Below are 22742 nucleotides of genomic sequence, written 5' to 3'. Positions count from 1 at the left end.
TGGATGAGGCCAGCAGCAGCAAAAGCAACGGTGAATAAAAGGTGCGCTCCTAGGAGAGGCTCTTCAGGTGGCTATCGGGACCACTACAGCTGGGTGCAGCGATTTCGACCAAGAAGAGGATCCTCTGCCTGTGGAAGATGAGCTGGTTAATCCCACCAAGCTCAAGGGAAGACAACTCCGGACTGGATCTTCTCTTGTCGTCGAAGGGTAGATATAGCTCAGGACTGCAGCAGCCGTCTTCATCTCCGCTTCTCTTCGGTTCCTTGTAGTTCCAGTGGCGACTCTGACTTCCAGCCCAAGAGTCCTGCCTTGTATGTGAAAATCCCCCATTGACACCGCCTGGCTGTCAATCACCCAGCAGGGACCACCACCTTAGCCAATCATAACAAAGTGCGACTTGGGTTTCCAAGGATACCCTGTGCAAGGGGGGGGGAGGGGAGGACTACACTCGTCGCTCATATTCAGCCCACCTAGACACCCAGGCGCCAAAAGGAGGGCTTCTTGAGAGAAGCCCGCCAAACGACAGTGAACAAAGAAGGCAAACCTGGTTTGCCGCGCAAAGTAAAACACAAGAAGGACTTTAACAAAAAGAAATGGCGAATAAACCCGACCGGAGCAAAAAGAAAGAGTATTTGGTCAAGCAGGTTTATGTTCGAGGCTACTATGATAGCCCGGAACAGTACCACGTTTATATAATAGCGGTAGAAAAGTTAGGGTAGATACCACTGCCACCAGCCAAGTCTAAATCTTAAAAGAGCAAAACAAAGCTCAGAGAGGCACAGACGAAAAGGGACAGGAGTTGACCCTTTCCAGTGCTCCATGTAAGATGGGGTGGACTGGGTCTGTAGTTTTAAATGACTATGTAAAGTAAATGGCAACTTTACCGGTTTTCTGGCGGACAGTAGTCAGCTCCAGAAAATGGAGTCAGGGGGAAGTCTCAAAGACAACCCTGTGTTACTGCACGGAAGGTGCTGTGTAACACACATAAAAAGTGGGGTTCATGGAGTGGGGTCCTCCAGAGCCCACTATCACACAAACAGTAAAAATACACATGGCAAAACACATAAGAGTGGGAACAAGGCTCACACTTTTACCAAGTGGAAAAAATAAACTCCAGAAATCCAGCAAAGCTGCTGGGGGACTCGCTAGGTGAGGGAAATTAGCCATAGAATGAGAATTCGCCCTAACAATTGGGTCGCTTGTTTTTGTGCCCTTCCCCTGCCGATAGCCCCCAGAAAGCGTACTGGGGCAGTTGCGAAACGCTGACACGCCTGAGCAAATACAAAAACGCTGGGCGATTGTTATCAGTTAATGAAGTTAAGGGTGTTATTGATTGTTCCATTTTGTCTACATCAGTGGATATCCTACTAAACTGTCCCAACACTCCTGGCCCTTCGCTCAGAATGCACTAAAGGGAAAAGGCCTGCAGGCCCCTCATATGGAACTTGGTGGTGAAACAAGAAAGGCTACATACATACATCCATGATTAAGAGGTGGCATAAAGTAAGCGACTGGACCAATATACAGGCTCATACCAAAACAAATTGGCCAACGACTTGAAACTGCTTACCTGGATTGTCCGTGGATTGAAGAGCTACGTGAAAAGGAACCAAGTGTATGCGTACCGCCAAAGACATAAAATAGATATTGCCCTACTACGAGAGACCCACCTCACGGCTGACAAACAAGAGTTAATTGTCAAGAAATGGGGCATGCGGGCTCCCCATTTTCAGTGTATGCCCGTGGGGCGTTGATTTGGATCGCTCCCAATGTGCCTTTTAAAGTAATCCAGTATAAATCAGATGACAAAGGCAGAATGGTGCTGGCACGGGGACTCCTGGAGAGTGTGGACACTTGTATAATTAACTCTTATGCCCCCAAACATGACATGGCTGCCTTTTGTCAAAAACTTTACCCATGCCTTGGGCCAAAAACCTGCAAATGGAGTCAGACACTTGTCAGCACTCGTCATCCTTCGAGCTATTAGACATATGATGCACGCTCCACCCAAAGTCCAGACATTACTTGCACTTTTCTGAACGACATCCCATCCACACCAGAGTTGATTATTTTTTTGTTGGAAAAGACCTGGCCCCTGAAATCATAGATGCAGAATACAAGCGCTTGGTTTTGTCAGAGCATGCCCCCCCCTCATGCTGAAGTGGCAATACATACCCCCTAAACCCCCAATTCCAACATGGAGACTCAGGACTGAATCACTGTGGCACCCACTTTTTTGAGGTCATATTCAAGATAGTATCACAGAATACTTCACACAACTCTGGCAGTGTCACTAGTGCAGGCACACTCTGAGGCTCTAAAAGTGGTCATTAGAGGTGCAGCTATCACCAAATCAGGTGGCATAAGTAGAGCACTTACCTCCATAGAGGAGGCACTACAAAAGCTTGCACAGTCAGGTCAGGGCCAACAGATTGGGGATGCCAATAAGACAGCATTGCAACAAAAATGCACAGAATGCTGGGAAAGATTAGCCATGCATAGCTACACCAAATATATTGAAAGACAGCACGCTGAAGGCGACAAACCTGGCCGACTACTGGACTGGCTATACAAAAAAAAATAAGAGGAACAACGTACACCTATATACGCAATACAAACACAGCAAAGCACTACATGCTCCACACAAGAAGGGGTTAGTACAGTTTTTCAGGAATACTATCAAAACCTAGATTGCGCAAGAACTACGACTCCAAGAGTACATACACAGGTAATACTAAAAGAGATAAAACTTCCCCAACTCGATGATATAGCTGTCAATAACCTGGACGGTCGCATTACATTATAAGAACTATCAGACATAATTCAGTTACTGCCATTAGGGAAAACTCCCGTCTCCGACGGCCTGACTGGTGAGTTTTATAAAGAATTTGCAGAGGACCTCACACCCTAGCTCCTGAATACACTAACAGAGGGGTACAAACAGGTATCCTCCCTCTTAGCCTTAGAGAATCAATAATCATACCCCTACTTAAACCATGCAAATTGCCACTGGAGTGTAGCTCATACTGGACCTTGTCCATGTTAAACCAGGACAGCAAAATTATAACAGCTTTGCTAACTAATAGGTTGAGAAAGGTCATCTATAGCCTTGTGCACCCCGATCAAACAAATCTAAGGCGCCTGCACCAGGAAATCGACTGAACCGTGAAATTGGACACTCCCTGTGCAATAGCTTCGTTGGATGCCATAAAAGCATTAAATGGGACTGGCTATATGCCACATTGCGACGGTTCGGTTTTGGGCAGACACTCATTACCTAGGTGAGACCAATATACACCAAACCAATGGCAAGAGTTAAAACAGGCAAACACTTCTCAGGTACATGGGAGCTGGAGAGAGATACGAGACAAGGCTGCCCACTATCCCCACTGCTCTATATTTTAGCAATGGAATCGATAGCAGCACACTTACGGGCAGAATACGTAAGCGCAGGTATACTCATTGATGGAACACCTAATCTCAATGTATGCCGACGATACATTGCTTTATGTGCAAAACCTCGAAGACAACCTGGAGCTTATTATCGGGACCCTGGGACTCTTTGCACAGTACTAGGGAATTACAATCAATATACATAAATCGTCCCTTTTCCCACTTGCAAGCCTAACCAAAACCCGCCTAACAGACTAACTGTTCTAGCTTTGCAGTGTAGCACCGACACAGTCAGATACCAAGGCATCAACATACATCACAACCCCGCAGTAGAACACACTAACAATACTGTAAAAGCTCTAATTAGCATAAAAAGCTCAATGAAGTTCTGGACCAAACTACCCCTCTCAATAATGGGTAGAGTCGCACTATAAAAATGGTGGTGCTCCTCAGGCTTCTACATCATTTTGCGAGCGTCCCATTTAATATACCGAAAACCCTCTTCAAGACATTAGACTCCCTCTGCAGGGAATTCCTATGGGGTAACAGCAGATGCAGAATAGCATTATCCGCTCTGCAAAGGCCCTCTTACAAGGGCGGCATCAAGGCTCCACACTGAGTCATACTATATTGCAGGACAGCTGCAGTTTGTGGTGGGTTGGTTGAATACTGCTGACATCAAACTGCTTCAGTCCCCAACACCTGATCACTTACTTAGGGAGCTCTTGTGGCACAAGAAGCCTCGGCCCACTCCAAACCCACACCTGGTATCGCTGGGCATCCAAATATGGGACAGGGCTCTCAAATCGATGATAGAACTGATAGACCAATTTTCGGTAGCGAAACCTCTAGCCTCTCTGTTTCATTAGCATCCAAGGCTCGGCTGGGTATACCACATACTGGGAAACTCACGGCGTTGCCACTATAGAGGACCTGTTGAATGGAACCTCTTTTATAGCCTTCAATTAACTAGCAAACAATACTGGCATACACCATGGCCAGTATCTGTTGCACCGTACCATTCCAAACATATTCTGCAGATGGCCAACATATAGCGAAACAATGAAAACACATTTGGTAGATAACACCCTGTACGAGAGCAGAAGGTGGCCACGCAATATCAAGGTTATACGACTTTCTATTGACTAGTGGACCACCTGGCGATTAAGAGCAAATGGGAAGAGGACCTAGGTGCTCCCTTCCAAGAAACAGACTGGGCCAACATATTGAATTGTCATAAGAAATATCTTGCAATGCCAGATTGCAACTGATCCAGCTGTTCGTTACTCATAGGGCTCATCTGATGCACCTTAGAATATGCAGATTCCCCGGGCTGCACAACAACACTGCCCCAGATGCGACGCCACCGATGCTTGTTTACTACACGTTCTGGTCATGTCCAACCATCGTATATATATTGGGGAGAAGTGGCGGCTAGACGGAGTAAAGCAGGCCTGATTACAAACCTGCTATCACCATCGGCTTGCTTACTAGGATGCTTCACGCGCCCCAAAACCACAGGTTATGCATCTAAAATGAATGATCCAGCATACATACTTGCCAAACGCAGAATAGCAATGTTATGGAAATCTCCACACAGCCCCAACATAGCGGATTGGTGGCGTAACAATAAAAAAAGGTCGGCAGCTGAAACAGCTGCTTGGAGGAGCACAGTGCACTTGAGCTTCCTGGACACCAACAAAGATATTACACTATGGTCCACACTAACCCAATCATTGTTTGCTCCAGAAGCAGACATCCTGCAACCGACGATACTCCGCAGCCACCAAAACAGACAACCTAACATAAATAATCACCATACACAGACCAGATATCTACACTACAGGCAACTCAAGACAGGTGGGAATACGGGTTGGAGGGGGGGAGATGGGAATGGGTTATTGTTCAACAACGGACACCGCTGGGTTACGTAAACATGATCATCAAAATAATTGTACGTTTCCATGCTGAATGGTTGTAATGTTAATGAAGACAAAGTAAAACCAATAAAAATGTTTAAAAAAAAGAAAAAAAAAAGACCAAATGCATCAATAGTGAGGAACAGCTGGAGTTGCTTGGAGATGTATTGTTAGGGAGAGTTTTGCACAACCATCTGGTGAGGGCAGTGTTACCATCTAACCCAAAGGTAAAACAGCGTCACCCAAAAGGAAGGACCAGACTCTCCAATGGCAAATAGAGCAGTCAAGCTTAACTTCAAGAGAGAAGGCTGGCAGGGAGGTACATTTAATCCCAATAGACGCCTCAAATGAACATGCCACACAGGTATACAGAAAAATATACACTATCATAAGGTTACACACAAAATATTTATGATGGGAAAATTAACTAATCAGGTTACACAGTAAACAATGAGCACAGATTAAAAACAGTAAACGGCCAGTTGAAGTTAAACTCACTCTGCCCTAAAACGTAAGTCCCCTATACAGTGGCAGACACATAACATATAGACTTCCAGAGGCAAGTTAATCCCTAGCTAGTATTCCACACTATTAAGTAATAATTACCCAGCCTGATCCAAAGATAACACAGAACTAAGCACAAGATCCCTACTATATTCTGAAAAGGTGTATTATACATAATACATAAGAGTTGTGTCATTTAGATTTACTGAACAGGGGTACAGAATGTCCAACACAGCTACCAAAGTCCAATGTATAATTTAGGGAGATAGTCCATAGGCCCAGAATGGAATATTACACTCCAAGGAGGGAAACAATTGCAACACATAGTGCTACAATGTAAATCCTAGGTAGCAGTGTAATACAAACATTTTCGAAAAGCCCTAATCAACCAGAAAAAGCCTCTACAAACCCAGGGCTTGGTAGAGGACTCCGGGGATCCTATCGGGAGCTTAGACAAATTCCAAAATCAAGGTAATTTACGTGCACTGTAACTTGTAGGCATTTCAGTATTGAGGAAGTGTCCCACAGGAAACAGGAAAAGCCAGCCAAGTACCAGTTGCATCCCACAGGTTGCCAGAAGAAACCAATCAAACCCATGGGACACCAGTGGAAGCCCAGAAGAGATCCATTGGGTGGTACAATGATCCAGCTGCCCCAGGAGCAGAGAAGCAGAAAGAATGCAGCCCCCAATGTTTTTTAAAAAAAAGGGACATCCTAGAGAAGGGGACCTCCAGAAAACAAACGTAGATTACTGAACATGAGGATCCCTGAAACCCCTGAGCATGGGTTTGTTGAATAATCACCAACCCAGGTCACAGATGCAAGTACTTACAGTGGTGGTGCCTGAAAACATTGTTCCAGGAGAGCAGAACAACCTGGTAAATAATGGCTTATTTTAAAAGGTAGAAATGAAGGATTCAGGCACCCAGACAGTTGTACCCTGAGGTAACAACAATCCAGACTGCCAACAGAGAAGCACAATCTTCCATCACAGAAGTGGGACCCATCATCCAAAAGTGAAATCAGCAACTGAGATGGCTCCAGGACAACTGATGAACTTGCATACGGCAGACCCCGTCGGCTCAGCTTGTAAACATGCCTGGCACACCATCAAAAATGACCATCCAGCAGGGCAAAGCGGCTCTAAATCAGACAAGGACCAGAAAAGCAGATTTGGTGGGTGCTTGGCATCCCAGCAACCTTCCAGGTGGTGGCAGCTTCCAAAAGCAAGGCAGCAGGCCTTGATGGGAAACATTGGTTAAATGCGGTAAAACAGCCCCAGTACGGAAGGACTGATCCAAGAAGATGAAGACCAAGGAAGGATGTCCAACACTTGAAAATAAAATACAAACAAGAGCACAGGCAAGAGACACCAGTTCAAACCAGTATGGCCAGAAAGGATCACATAATCAACTTCAATGGTGTTTGCCACCAGAATCCTCCAATAGGTAAACCGATATATATGCTCACCTTTCAAAAATCCAGCAGAACTGAGCTCATGAAGAGGGTTTCCCATATATGTCCTTCACGCACAGGGGCTGGCTTCTGCCAGACCACCAATCCTTTCAAGGGATTTAAAACAAAGGTTTTAGCAGCCAGCCAATGAAGTTGGCCCCAAAAATTACCAATCACCCAGGCCCATAACCCATAGGAAGATTAGTAATCAGCCCAGGGCCGGGAACTTGCCTAAAGCTGTTCAAACCACTGTGGAGGGTGCCATCAGTTTCTGGGAACAAATCAAGCTATTTGTTTAACTGGGCTATTAATGCATGATCTGAAGTAAAAAATGCTCCGACTACATCAGATGTCATTATAGGACATTATAGACTTGGTAAACGGGTTGGGCAAAAAGCTGCAATTTATTCCTATCAGTTTTGTCTTCCTGATTTCAACCTTTATCCCTAGATGATGGTGCCCAGAGCAGAATTCTTAATTTGTCTTTATCTCCATCTATTACTATTACATTTATAATTTGCTATAGGCCACCTAGTCCAGCAAAAAGCTTTCTGGAGAATTTGGAAACCTTCCTTGCTACCACAGCTTTGAACTTTAATAAGTTAGTCTATAGGTGATTTTAACATTTGGTTTGATTGCAAGTCCAACACTGATGCCATCAGTTCCACAAACTCTCTCCGTTACAAAACCTAGCTCCTGTTACTGTTTCTCCATCACACTGAAAAGTCCACTGTCTGGATCTATTGTTTGTTAGGGGGCTTAAGGTCAATTTATTGAACACTATTCCCCCTTAGTTGTAGTGACCATTTTGCCAAATTTTTTTCATGGCAAGCTGACATCACTATAAAGAACAAAACAGATCAACTTCTCCTTTCAAGCAACAAAAACAACCTCAGCTCGATTACTTGCGAGATTTTAAATGGTTTCCCAACTTTTGCTCCTAGAAGCACATTTCTGAGCACTGGAACAGCTGGCATACACACTTTCAACATCTCAGACACAAAAAGTCATTTTGATTGCATAGGAAATGCTAAAAAAAATTAAAACCTCTTAGTTCTCTAACCAAATTCGACAGTTTAAAAAAGGTTAAGTAAGATTTTCATAGTAATGATAAATATTCCTGACCTGCGTCAACCCAAGAACTTTCTTATTTCACTGGTGGATTATTGTTCCTTATGCCTAGGGGTGGGAATTTTTTCCAAACTCACAGAATCTTTTACTCTTTTTATGGGTGTCATTTTTAAGACTCTCCATAGTGTCTTTTAAAAGTTATCCTCTTTGGCAATGTGTTTGCCAATAAGTGGCTATTGTTGGTGGGGTGCCCTAGGGGCTCCTTTTTCACTTTCTCTGGCTACCCTTGTGAGAACTATCCCAAGGGTGGAAAGAATCTTCGGATCCCATTTACATTTTCTTAGGGGAGACAGGCACCCCCAACCTTATGTGGAGTGCTGGGGAGATACTGAGTATCCCCTTTCTCATTTTAAATGTAACATTTATGTTACAAGGACAAACTTACCTTTAATGGCTGGTGGCAATTAACCTTTTTATTAATTCGCTGCACCTTTAGCGTGGGCTGTTTGACCAACCACGGTAAAGACACCTATGGGTGCTCATTTTGGACCCCGGCTTGTTTTTTTGCCATTTTAGTGTTCCTTGTCCTTTGTTCCTTCCAGTGACATCCAAGGCAGCTCATTTCTTTGTGTGATTTGTATCCCCGCCCAGGCTCCAGAGTGTCTGTGAAGGCAGGAAGCGAGGGAGGAGTCCAAAAGTCTGCAGCCCGTGGTCTTTGAGCCCGAGTGCGAGATTCCAGTCCAAACTGGGAGGCTGGCTGTCTGGAAAGGATTTCCAACACCCACAAGTTTAAATGTTGCATGGCTGTTTGTTTGGCTCGGTTCCTGCATAAAGGTCAGAAACTGGAAGATGAAGAGTTAGTCGACTACTGGAACCAAAACCGAAGAGGAAGATTAAGAATTTGCAGCTGAAACGATTTCCAACGACCGGAGAGCCTGCTGTGTAACCAGAGCCTGCTGTAGATCTTCCTTCCAATCAACATAGGGACTCTGAAAACGACGAACCCGACCCAGAGCCTGGTGCAACCCACAAGACTCGAGATGACCTGCATTTTGACCCATCCCACGCCATGCTGCAACCTTGCGGGGCTGCAATACCCCCAATACCCTATGACCTCGAGCCATTGTGTGTTGCAGTCATCCGAATTTGGATCTCGCTGAAACTTGGTGGGCATCCTGCTGGATCTCCGGATGCACGATTCCATTCCGAAAAGTCCCCTCACCAGAGTGCTGGATCTTGCAAACGACAAGAATCCGACCTGCAATATTCTGTCTTCTTTTGTACTCCAGGAAGAAAAAAAAAATGAATAAATCGCCAAATCCACTGAGCTGCATCCAGCCATGAGGAAAACCTTGCCTAGAGCCTTCCCCGTGATCCTGGCTGCAAAAGTCCTTCCAGTGTCCAGTCTCCTGTCTTCTTGATGAAGGAATTCAACGACCAGGTTTTTGGCTGCAGATCCTGAAGTCCTCTCCTGCTGCAAAATCTTCTATGCTGAGGTACTGTGCTGGCTTAGGTATTTACATACCTTAAGTCTCTTATAATTCCTGTGTATTTTTGAGGTATTTTCTGTGATTGGGAGTCCTCTCGTCCAGTGCACCCAGGCCACTGCTGGAATCCTCCTAGGGTGTCTTCTGTGAAGCCCCCTGGACACTCAGCTAACTCTAAGGTAAAGTGCTTATTTGTACTAACAGTCTGCCTTAGGAACTCTGACTTTTGCTACTTAAGAACCTATCCTGACCTGCATGTTGGACACTAGACCCTAGTGAATCCCCTTCTGCCACTGAGAACACTTATGCTCCAAGAATAAGGGAAAAATTTCGAAGGATTGAGCCTTTTGCCTAGAAAAGACAATACGTGTTTAAGAGTTACTAACTTGTAAAAGAGTTGGTTGGTAACTGTAACTCAGAGTGAACAGTTACAAAAGTTATTACCTTAGAAATGTTCTGCCATTCTGGAAAAGTATATGTAACCTCTTTCTTTCCTTTTCAGCATTCTAACAGAAAGTAGAAGTAAGGGTATATCACTCACTTGTGATTTGGTTGTGTCTCTTCCAAAAGTAATGCTGTTGGTTTCCCTTCACTACTCCTGTTAGGATAAATGTCTGAGTGTCCCCAACTGGGTCTTGCTTCTCCCCTGACTTGCTGTTAGCTTGACCAGAATAAGTCTGCATTAGGTTTTACCAACCTAGAATAACTGAGTCATTCATGAAGTGTAACACTGGGTTTTGCTTTCTCTGGTCTGTTTTAGACAGACACCAACACAGTCTTAGATTTACATCTGCCTTTAAGTTGCTGATAGCTCCTGTAAAAAGTGTATAGGTTTTACTTAACTTGAGTATAACTGTGTTATACTAAGATAAGTTAGAGTTATTGCTTCCCTTAGTTGTCTGTGAACCAAAAAGCAACTGTAATTGAATATTACACCCCTAGAATCATTTATTTTGAATCAGAGTTATAGGCGTTTTACTGTTCCTAGAATAAGTGTTCCACTATTGACAAAAAGTATATTGTCCAGCTGGTTTACTACATGATTTCTTGCTGAGCCTCACAGTACAAGTGCTAGGGTACTACCCCTAGATTACTGAAAATAATCTAAAGTAATTATTGGTTTGACTTCGCTAGAACTCCCGTTAGATTTTCCAAATTAGGTTATATGAGTTGGTCGTGTACCTTCCAGTATAGTATTTTTTTTATAATTGTTGTTATTTATAATTTTATAATACTAATTTCCCCCTAGATTTAACTGGGCCTACTTGTATTTAAATAAACCATTACATTTATAATACATAGTGTTTCAGTGTTTCTTTGGACCATTTGTATTACAATTTCATTTGTACTGATTCTACAGCCCACTCTCCCTCCTAAAATAAGCCTGGCTGCTCTGTCTAGGCTACCATGAACTCGGGTGGTAAATCCTTATAAGAGCTAAGTCTTGTACTGTCTCAGTTGAATGGTTTACTAAGCCCTTTGTTAGGATCCTTTTTCTGAAGTCCAACTAAGTCATATATCAGAAAAAGGAAAAAGCCTGGAGGAAACCGATGACCAACAAAACATTATCCTCAGACAGATTGGCTCTTCATGAAAACAAGTTGACCATTATAAGATGCAAAAACAGAAATGTTTCCAGTAAAATTAAATTGACACAAAATAAAGCCAATTAACTATACAAGATTACTTCCCCATCAACGCCCGATTGTACTACAAATACCCATGAACCCTCCAATAGGGCTGCTAATAATTTGAACAGATTTTTCCTGCAAATATTTGAGAAAATACGCTTGAACATTCCATCTAGTCAGGAACCTCTTTGGTCCCATTCAGATGCGTCAGATATAGCCTCTTCCTTTCAACCTACCCCAGTAGCAGAGGAATCTATTCACTCTCTTATACAGGCCTTAAATCATACTTGTAAAAGAGGATGATGTTCTTACTGCTTTTATGGCTGGTTAACATGCTGGTATTGTTGCTTCCCCTGTTGCATATGATATTAATTTATCTCTTGCGCAAGGTGGAGTGCGATATCAATTTAAGCAAGCAATTTTACTGAAAAAACATCCATTGGAACGAGGCACTACGCCCACTTCTCGACCAAGTGCTGGTCTACCATGAATATCCAAACTTCTAGAATAAATTGGCAACACGACTCTTTACATTTTTAGAAACCTCTGGCTTGTTAGAAATCAATCAGTCCGGTTTCTGTCCTAGGTATGGAACAGAGACTGTGCTCCCGACATTATGGGATGGCATTATAGCCACCACAAATGATGGTTCTGTATTTATGCTGGACCTATCTGCTGTGTTAAATAAGGTTGACCACAACATTCTTCTAGCCTGTAAAGTCTTTGGCCGGCAAATCAGATAATAACTTGGCCTGGTTTGACAAATTTGTGTCTAACAGATACCAAAAAGTATGTTTGGGGCATTTGTATTCATCACTTATCTATCTGTCTGGAAGGGCCCCCAGGGCTATTTAAACTTTACACCCAACCGCTCATAACTACATCTAAGAAATACCAGCTTCCTTATCGCTCTTAAATAGATGTCACTCAAGTCTTCTGCAAGCAGCGGCAACTTAGTCTCATGCCTGGCAGATGTAAAGCACTGGATCGCAATTAATAGTTTAAATTTGAACACGTCAAAAAACGGAAATAATACTTCTTGGCCAGAAAAGAGCCTAAAAGAGCCTTCTAATCTTCCAGAACCTCTAGCGTTGTTTTACTCTTCCTGCTCTTATCTGGACAAGGTTAAGAATCTCAGTGTCATCTGGCTAGGTGATCTGGGTTTAACCTCATATTAATGAGACATTCAAGATCGGTTTTTTTTTTTTACAATAATTTTACAATGTACTCCTGCATTTGAGCATGCAGGAATAGATGGGACTATTTATTTCAAACTTGACTACACAAATGGTCTTCTTTTAGGCCTTACTGTTAATCATAATCATCAACCTGTCAAAATGCAGCAGTTAGACACATTTTCAAAATGACTAGATCTGCCAAGGTCACCAACATCAATGCTCTTTACACTGGCTACCTGTGCACAAACGTGTCGCATTTAAGATCTTGTCCACAGTTTTCAATTTCTTCACATGATGTCGCCTCACAACTTGACTAATACAATATACCAATACTTTCCCACTCATTCCCTACAATCTACTGAATAGAACCTTTTAGTTGTCATCCCACCACCAGATCTGGTTTCAGAGGAGATGAAATATTCTCAGTTGCTGGTCCAAACCTCTGGAATGCTCTTCTTTTTGAACTTCGAAATAGTCAGGCTCTGTCGTCCTTTCGCAGAGATTTAAAAACCTACCTTTTCTGTTAATTTATCTTTTTTCATCAATTTGCCATTCAGCAAGAGTAATATTCCAACTAATTGTGGTTCCCCACCTGGAGCTTGTTACAAATAACTAAATAAAATAACATCTTGGTCACACAAAGAGCCCACATGAAACAATTGAAACAGTTCACTTGCACATACCTAGATATTATCGTGTCATTGACTGACGCACTACTCATGGCTGTCACCGCAGTGAGGGAACTAATGCTGCTGGAAGGGGAAACGCCAATCTGTGAGACAAAAAGAAAGGAAAAGGAAATGTAATTTTTCAATCTGCTAATGGAGAAGAATTATTATGAAAGAGGGACAACGTCTGGTGAAGAAGTGCATCACATTCATTGCATTTGATTTAAAGATTTATAAAATAAAACCATGGAAATGTAAACAAAAGTATAATCAGAGTGCGATGGAAAAAAGTGTGGGGTGCGATGGAAGAAAGTGGCCCTACCTTGGGCCCAGACTTGTGCCTGAGGAAGTCCTTCATGTCCTCTGGAGGCGACATCTCAAAGAGCTCCCTCCACCGAGCTAACCTGTTCTTCAGAGCGTTCAGTGTAAGCGTATCAGGCGCGGTACAACCCTCCCATCCGTGATCGGGGCCAAGGCAGCAGAGGCAAAGAACGTGGGAGTTGGAACTAGGGAAGAGCCCTTCATAGGCTGGTTACCTACTGAAGCACGCTGACGTCGACATGCGCCGGGGAGGAGCATGGCGCCAGAAGGCTGAGTACCTGATTGAACAAAAAAAACAGAAGAAAAAAGAAAGCACGTGGTATTACAAGGCTGAAGCCAAACCCAGGAGCGCTGCTGAAAGCAGCCAGCTCCTATCGACGAGGAAAAGGGGACTTGGGGGTGGCACCAGTGAGCGGAGTCAGGGGAGCGCATGATCCCAAGGCCACGCCTATAAATTTGGCAGGAAGAAGGTTTGTTCTGGTGGAAAAGGTTCCGTCTCCCTTCCGTAGCGAGGGACGCCCATGCAGTATAGAGGAAACGGGACGGGACGTAGGAGTAAGTCGAGAGAAAAGTCTCTGGCCTAGCCCTTGACAGGCAGCAGGCTGTTTGCCTTTTTGTCCATAATGGTACAAAAACGAAAAGGCTTGCCATTTGATTGAGTGGAAGGTTGAGTAGGTTGCCGAATAATCACCCCTAAGGACTGTGCAGCAGCTTTGGATACCTGCAATTTCTCAAAGCTCTCATCTGCCTTTTGACCAAAAAGATGTGAACCATCAAAGGGCATGTCAAGCAACTTCGATGGGACATCCTGCGCAAATGTTGATTTTCTCAGCCAGGTATATCTTTGCATGAAAGGGCTTGCTGCCACAGATCTCTAGACAATTTCAGCAGTGTTGAGTTCAGACTGCAGAGATTGGCGCATAGCTTCTGTGCCATCCACAACTATGTTGAGGAAACCAATCCTCATCTCACTTCCTGAGATGTGCTTGGATGTGTGATGAATCCTGCAGGGTCCTGACTGAATCCACGGTGGCGAGGTCCTCCCACGTGGCCTGGGGACAGCAGCCGCTACCTGATCCGGATGATGGTATTATGAGGGAGCATCATGTGGAAGGGGATGACTGCCAGGAGGAGGTGATGACTCCTTTGGGAGACGCGCAGTATTCCCCCTTTTGGTAGACAGCACTATGACACCTAGATTGCTGCCATTCTGAGCAAATAGCCATCCACACCACATATATACATAACACACACCTCACATCTATTATCTCTGATGGTTTTGTACTGGGTAAAAATCCCAAACAATCAACTTAGAAGTCATATTAATCCTATGGACTTCCGACTCCCATAACACCTCAAGTACTGAGACGAAGAAGATGAAGTATTTGGTATGGATTAAAGTAAACCCTAAACTGAACACGCAGGCTAGATTTTGCAATGTAGATTAGATGCGTGCGACATTTAAAGATGGTGTTCACTTGCAATCAAGGAGAGAAGAGAAACAGCTTGGACGAAGCATGAAGCAGGACCACAGGTGAAGACAGACGCACGGGAGCGGCCTGTGGTGAAGCAGGCAAGTGCTTTAAGCGGTCGCTTGTCAGCATTTCTTACCAGAGTGGCGAGAGACCCAGAGGAACGTGGCAAGCTAAAAGGAAGAGCCACGAAGGAACCTGCAGCAGCAGAGAGGCTGTCAAGGACATGGTTGAGCCCAACAGCCGCAACTTTACCGGACAAAAAATGTGAGGCAGAAAGAAAGGCTGAAAGAGGGTCTGCCAGACGGGAGACGCCTTTCCCGAATTGAGACTTCACTGCAGCTATGTGCCACAGGTCGCACACACTATGAGACACTAGTAAGTTGGCCCAGTGATGGTGGGAACCCAAATAAATTAAAGAGACAGAATTGTCACAATTCCTCATGCTTGAGATGTTAATATGGGGAAAACTTTGCCAAATGTTATCACAAGAAGATGAATTCAAGAAAATGAAAGACGAAATGTGCACAAGTCTCCATGTATGAAGTTCATATGGAGAAAGTTGGAGCAAGCATTGCCATAAGCAAATTAATACTGGCGAAGAAGCTAAAAGAAAAAACTTGAACAAGTCTTCATGTGTAAAATGTCCATATGGGGAAGCATGGGAAAAGTAATATCTAAAGTCAATAAAGTATAGAAAGTGCGGGAAAAGAACTGTGCTATACTGGGAAATAGAACCTTGTGAAAAGATATCTGGCAGGAGAGAATACCGGGGGATCTAAAGAATCTACTGACGTATTTCAGGCAGGCGAGTATACCAGGAAGCCATCCTTGAAGCAGCTATATATAAAAGAAACACTTATGCCATTATTGAAACAGTTGTGTAAAAGAGACCATTATGCTAGCCTTAAGAACTTGTTGCAAAGAAGAACAAGTTACTTTCTTACCTGGTAACGTTCTTTCGAAGGGATGGTCCGACGACGTATTCCATATCTATGACATGTAATCACCACAGCTGTGCTGCTTCGGAAACTTTTTCGGCGTCTGCGTCCTGCCTCGATGACGTCGATGCGCCGCCGTCGAGGACCTCCTCCGACGTACGACGTCATCCGATGTGATAAGTAGGACGCACGACGCCAGTAGCCTCAGTTGTAGTTTTTTCCCCCAGAACGTGTGACATTAGTCAACTGCCAGTCCGACACAAAGCCTTGCGGAACGTAAGCTGCAATCGCAACAGAAATTCTGCAGCGGGGAAGGCAGGGTGGGAGCGATATGGAATACGTCGTCGGACCATCCCTTCGAAAGAACGTTACCAGGTAAGAAAGTAACTTGTTCTTCGAGGGGATTGGGTCCTCCGACGTATTCCATATCTATGACAGACTCCCAAAGCAGTACCAAATCAAGGAGGAGGGAAAGAATTTAGAAACAAAATTTAGAATAGCCAATCAAATAGCAGAGCAAAGGACCGCCTTGCCAAAGGCCAGATCCTGCCCTCTGATGGAATCGAGGGAATAATGCCGTACAAATGTATGTACTGAAGCCCAGGTGGCAGCATCACAGATGTTGCGAATAGGAACACCCCTCTGCAGGGCAGTAGATGCAGCCACGCCCCTGGTAGAATGGGCCCGCAAGCCAGCCGGTGGGTCCTTACCCGCCAAGCGGTAACACTCCGAGATGGCCAAAATAATCCAGCGTGACAAAGACTGTTTCGTCACAGCTTGCCCCAAGCGCTTACCAGCGTAACCAATAAAGAGTTGATCGTCCACTCTGACCCGGGACATGCGAGAAACATAAAAGCTCAAAGCTCTCCTAGGATCAAGCCTATGGAGCCTCTCCTCTTCCTTACCAGGATGCGGAGGAGGATAGAAAGCCGGAAGAACAATCTTCCGGGCCAAATGAAATTCCGTCACTACCTTTGGAAGAAAAGAAGGACGAACTCGAAGGACAACCCTGTCCTTGTGAAATACAGTGAAGGGTGGCTTAACAGAAAGTGCCTGTAACTCACTCACTCTGCGAGCGGAAGTAACCGCAACTAGAAACGCAGTTTTCAAAGTCAACAGCCTCAAAGGGCAAGAATGTAAAGGCTCAAACGGAGCACCCATAAGAAACCTAAGAACAAGGTTTAAATCCCAACCGGGCACCAGGAAAGGCGACGGAGGGAACACATTAGTGAGCCCTTTCAGAAACTGTGAAATTAAAGGGATTTTAAAGTAAGAACATTCTTCAGATGAGCGCTTAAAGATGGACAGCGCCGCCAGGTAACCTTTAATGGTACCCACTTGCAAGCCCCTGTGGGCCAAAGAAAGCAAAAAGGACAGAACCATGGGGATGTCACATGCAAAAGGATCCACATTCTGAACTCTGCACCAGTCGCAGAACTTACGCCAACGGCAACGGTACAGAGACTTAGTTGCGGGCCTTCGGGCCGAAAGCAACACCTCCATCACGTCTTCAGGGAGGTCCCAATCCTTATACCTCAACCTTTCAGAAGCCAAGCGTGAAGGTTGAGGGATCCGACCTCTGGATGGAGAACCTGACCCCCCTCCCGTGAGAGCAGATCGTCTCGGTAGGGAAGACGACGTGGAGGGCAGATGGACAAGTCGAGAAGGTCCGGGTACCACGTCCTCCAAGCCCACGCCGGAGCAATGAGGATCATCCGGGAACCGAACTTCCGCAACCTCCGCAGCACTTGCGGGATGACGGGGACTGGAGGAAACGCGTACAGCAGCGGGAATGACCACTCCACCACAAACGCGTCGCCTAAGGCTCCTTTCGGAGGAAATTCCCGCGAGCAAAACCTCTCGCACTTCCGGTTGACACTGGAGGCGAAGAGATCCACTTGAGGGGTCCCCCAAAGGGCGAAGATCTCCAGGAGAATCTCCTGAGCCAACTCCCACTCGTGAGAGATCGCGCTCTGCCTGCTCAGAGCGTCCGCCGTCACGTTTTCGTCTCCGGCCAGATGAACTGCCGAGATCGAAACTTCCTGCCGGATGGCCCAGAACTCGAGCTGCATCGCCTCCCTGCACAGAGGAAGTGACCCTGCCCCCCCCTTTTTGTTGAGGTAGTGCATGGCCACAGTGTTGTCCGTCATGATCAGGACAGCCTTTCCTCGCACAGTCGGCAGAAAAGCCTTCAGGGCTAGCCTGACGGCCCTCAGCTCCAACAGATTGATATGGAGTCTGGACTCCGACGGAGACCAACGACCGCTGACTGTCAGCCCGTTGGCATGAGCTCCCCATCCCGTGAGGGATGCATCCGTCACGATCGTCACCTCCGGCCAGGGTAGCCAAAACGGAGCCCCCTTCATCAAGTTGCCTTCGACAGCCCACCACAGAAGGTCCCGGGCGACCGAGGGCGGCACCTGAACCGGGTCCGACATCCTGCCGGAGGACTGCGACCATTGCGTCTTGAGTGCCCACTGCAAAGATCTCATCCGCAGGCGAGCCTCTGGCACCAGAAGAATGCAGGATGCCATGAGGCCGAGCAACCTCAAGAACTCGAACGCCGGGAGCGTCTGGGCATGCTGAAACTTGTGCACCATCTGCTGAATGTGAAGAGCCCTCACCTGGGGAGGAAAACACTGCCCCAGGGAAGTGTCGAGCACTGCTCCGATGTACTGGAGCCTCTGTGTTGGCGTCAAACGGGACTTCTTTAAATTGAGGGAGAAGCCCAGCCTGTGAAGGGAGTGGCAGGCGACGGACAGATGATCCAGGACTTGCTCGGGAGAGCTCCCCCTGATCAACCAATCGTCCAGGTAGGGGTAGACGTGAATCCCCCCTTGCCTGAGATGCGCTGCCACCACCACCATGAGCTTGGTGAAAACCCTCGGGGCGGAGGTCAAACCGAACGGCAGGACCCGAAACTGAAAGTGCGAGTCGCCAACCGCGAACCTCAGGTACTTCTTGTGCTTGGGATGGATCGGCACATGGAAGTAAGCATCCTTGAGGTCGAGTGACACCAACCAGTCCTGAAGCTGAAGGGCCTGGAGGACTTGAGAGAGAGTAACCATCTTGAACTTGTCCTTCCTGAGGAGTTTGTTCAAACCGCGCAAGTCCATGATGGGTCTCAATCCCCCGTCTTTCTTCGAAATCAAAAAATAAGGGGAATACCATCCCTTGTTCCTCTCCGCTACAGGCACCAGTTCTATGGCGCCTTTCTCCAGCAGGGCTTGAATTTCCTGCGCAAGGAGCGGATCCGGACACATCAAAGAGAGGTTCCCCGGCGGATTGTCGCAAGGCCTGTGCCGAAAGGGAAGACAGTAGCCGTGGGTTATGATCTCCAGAACCCACACATCTGAAGTAATGGCACGCCACTCTACAAGATGCTGCGCCAGCCTTCCCCCAACCGGCGAACCATGGTACATGGCCTCATGACTGAGTAGGAGCGGCTGCGGCGTTACCTGAGGGCAAAGAGGCAACTGCCCGAGCGGCCCTGGCACCACGGGTACCTTGTCGTCCACCTCTGGTACCCCTGCGTTGGCCCCTTTGACTGCCAGCTCCTCTCGCTCTACCAAAGGACGAGTAATAGCGAAAGGAGCCACCCCTCCACTGCTGTCCCCTAGGACGAAAAAGCGGAGGTTGGCGAACTGCAGCGCCCAACGACTTCGCTGCAGCTTTTGAGGTCTGCAACCTCTCAAGGCTCTCGTCAGCCTTGCTGCCAAAAAGATGTTCACCATCAAAGGGCATGTTGAGGAGCCGGGACTGCACATCAGGAGCAAACCCCGACTTCCGCAACCACGCAAACCTGCGTATCACGGTGCTCGCCGCCATGGACCTACTGACGCATTCAGCTAAGTCCAAACCCGACTGAACGGACTCACACATGGCATCCTTACCATCCTGGACCATAGCAAGGAAACCATCCCGTTCGACCCCTTCGGGAATATGTTCAGCCGCTAACGCAACACAGTTCCACAGAGTGTGCGTGAAACGCGACAAGGCACAAACGGAGTTGGCCGCCTGAAGCGCCATACCACCAGAAGAAAACACCTTCTTCGCCCAGCCATCAAAACGTTTGTCGTCCCTATCAGGAGGGATGGTAGGGTACGACGCCTGCTTTGCCGGGGCCGTGGCCGCCTGCACCACCAAACTTTCCGGAGTGGGGTGCCTGGTCAAGTAGCAGGGGTCGCCACTGGCTGGACGGTATTTTCGCGACAAGGATCTGCCCACTGCCGGGAGACTCTCCGGAGCAGTCCAAGCCGCCGCCACCCTACGCTGTAAAGCCATATGGAACGGCAGTACCGGGTCAGTTGGGGGACCAACATCAAGGATGTCCATCAGATCATCCTGCACAAACTCCCCTGGGGGAGCAGACCATCCCAGATACTCAGACACCCTAGCCATAAGGCGCCGGTATGAGGAATCGGCATGGGAGCCAGGCTCAGGCCGACCAAATTCCACCTCCGGAGAGGTGTCCAGTCCACTGGCATCATGCAGCGACTGCCTCAAATCGTCAAATTGACTATGGCCCGAGACAATGTCATCCGGCACCTGACTAGGAACCAGGCCATCCGAATCCTCATCCGCCTCTGAAATATAATCCAAGTGGTGGAAAGGCACCCGAGAGTGCCTGCTCTTAACCAGAGCCTTCCTAGGGGGAACACCCGAGACACGGGGCACCTCCGACACGAAAGGCGTCGATGGCGTCGAGCGAATCGGCGCCGACGTCGAGAAAACCGGCAACGGCGCCGAGAGGATCGGCGTCGACGTCGAGGAAATCGGCGTCGACGTCAGATGCAGCGCCTCCAGTATCGGCGGCGTCGACACAGCCCTCGAAGCCGGAGCTCCGAGCGTGTCCCTCGACGACCTGACCGTCGACGGCTTCGACGACTTCCTCTGAGCCGGAGCCTCGAGAAAGCCTGTCGACGCCCTCGACGCCTCAGACGTCGATGTCTTCCTCGAAGACATCACAGGTGCACACGGTCTCGATCGCGTCGAGGACCGGGACCTGGAACGGGTACGGCGAGAACGAGCCCCCTTGTCCGAACGGGACCTCTCCCGTGACTCGCGCCGACCACTCTTGCGAGCGGTGGCTCTCGACCTCTCACGGCCGACCCCACTCGGGGGCGCGGACGGTTGAGTACCCTGCGACTCAAGAATCGCCAACATCTTCTTCCCGAAGGAAGCCCATTCCTCCGGCGTCGCACGGCTGGTGGGGTAACCGACGTGCCGGGCAGAGTCCTCTGAAGAGGACCTGGAAGGCGACCGGTGTCGGCGCTTCCGAGAATGCCTCGAAGAGGCTGAGGAGTGGCGAGACCGACTCCTAGAAGAAGACCAACGAGACTTCCGACGATGACGCGGAGAGTCACCCCTCGAATCATCCGTCGAAAGCCCCGCCGACTTCGACTTCCGGGGCTTGGACACCCGACCTACCGACAATTTCTTCTTACGTTCGCGTAAGGCCTTGGACGTGAGCGACAGGCAGTCGACACAGTCATCCGTGTCGTGGGCCTCCCCGAGGCACCAGAGGCAGGCATCGTGCGAGTCAGTCACCGACATCTTGGACCCACACTCCCCGCACTTCTTGAAGCCCGGACGCGGGGTTGAAGACGAAGTGGAAGACATCGTCGAAGGAATATCACAAACGAACAGGTTCGAAGAACCGGAAAGAACAGAACTCCAATGAGTCGAGGCTAGAACCGAGAAACACGAAGCAACACGTTCGCGGAAAAAACGGAACTGAGGCTACTGGCGTTGTGCGTCCTACTTATCACATCGGATGACGTCGTACGTCGGAGGAGGTCCTCGACGGCGGCGCATCGACGTCATCGAGGCAGGACGCAGACGCCGAAAAAGTTTCCGAAGCAGCACAGCTGTGGTGATTACATGTCATAGATATGGAATACGTCGGAGGACCCAATCCCCTCGAAAAGACATTCTTACCATCCTCAAGGAAATATTGCTTGGGAAAAGACACTCTTGCCATACTTCCTGAAATAATGCAGGGGAAGGGAACTATCCTCTGGATCAAAGGACATCTCCTTGGAAGAAACCAGTTCTGTTGGATTTATCCATTTGCTTTACATTTGAACTCTTTTTGCTAAACATAGTTCAGAGAAATGTTTCCTTGCAATTCTTAGTTGTTCATTTTTAGTGTGAGGGTCAAAATGTGTAGGATAGTTTACATAATTTTGACAAAAAGGCACAGACTGATCTTTAGTTTTAGTTTCCTAGGCATTGAAACACTCTTTTGGATATGTACACAGAGGCCTTTATCCAACCCTTTTCTTTTAATAAAGATGTCCGATGTTGAAAACACTACCACTGTGTCCGTCTCTCATTTCTGATCCCTCACAGCTACCTCAGCTATTCCAGACCAAAGGGTGTGTTGTGTACTTTTATGGCGCACATGAAGCATGCACTGATTTGAGTGTCATAATGCCATTGGCAAAAAAAACATTTTGCTAAAGCGTCTTAACGCTTGCCTTATTGCACACAGTCGCAGCCTGTACTACCAGACTATCATGAGCCGGATGTCTGGATAGGAATTCTCGGTCAGATTGAGCTGGTTTGTACTTCTTGGCAAAATCCTATTGGACTGCTGGCCCCGAGCCGGGAGTCTTCCATAGCCCCATGAGGGCATTTTTGATGGTGTTGTGTAAAGGAAGGACAGGCTCAACAGATGTGCCCTTCTCTAGAATATCA

The 22742-nt window shown here is 47.1% G+C and overlaps 1 protein-coding gene across 3 annotated transcripts in view; it reads right to left on the bottom strand.

The window, feature by feature from the left end:
• EDC4 (enhancer of mRNA decapping 4) overlaps window positions 1-22742 on the bottom strand; it is a 2544921-nt gene that overhangs the window by 1159329 nt on the left and 1362850 nt on the right. For all 3 annotated transcript variants that reach the window (XM_069603831.1, XM_069603839.1, XM_069603847.1), the window contains exon 16: window positions 13322-13410. In XM_069603831.1, the coding sequence (XP_069459932.1) occupies window positions 13322-13410 (89 nt within the window). The remainder of the gene's footprint in view (window positions 1-13321; window positions 13411-22742) is intronic.

This window comes from Ambystoma mexicanum, chromosome 1p, assembly GCF_040938575.1.
Source record: "Ambystoma mexicanum isolate Mex_15411 chromosome 1p, UKY_AmexF1_1, whole genome shotgun sequence".
Classification (NCBI taxonomy): domain Eukaryota; kingdom Metazoa; phylum Chordata; class Amphibia; order Caudata; family Ambystomatidae; genus Ambystoma; species Ambystoma mexicanum.
The sequence above is the reverse complement of the archived record's forward strand: the minus strand, read 5'-3'. Positions and strand labels throughout refer to the sequence as shown.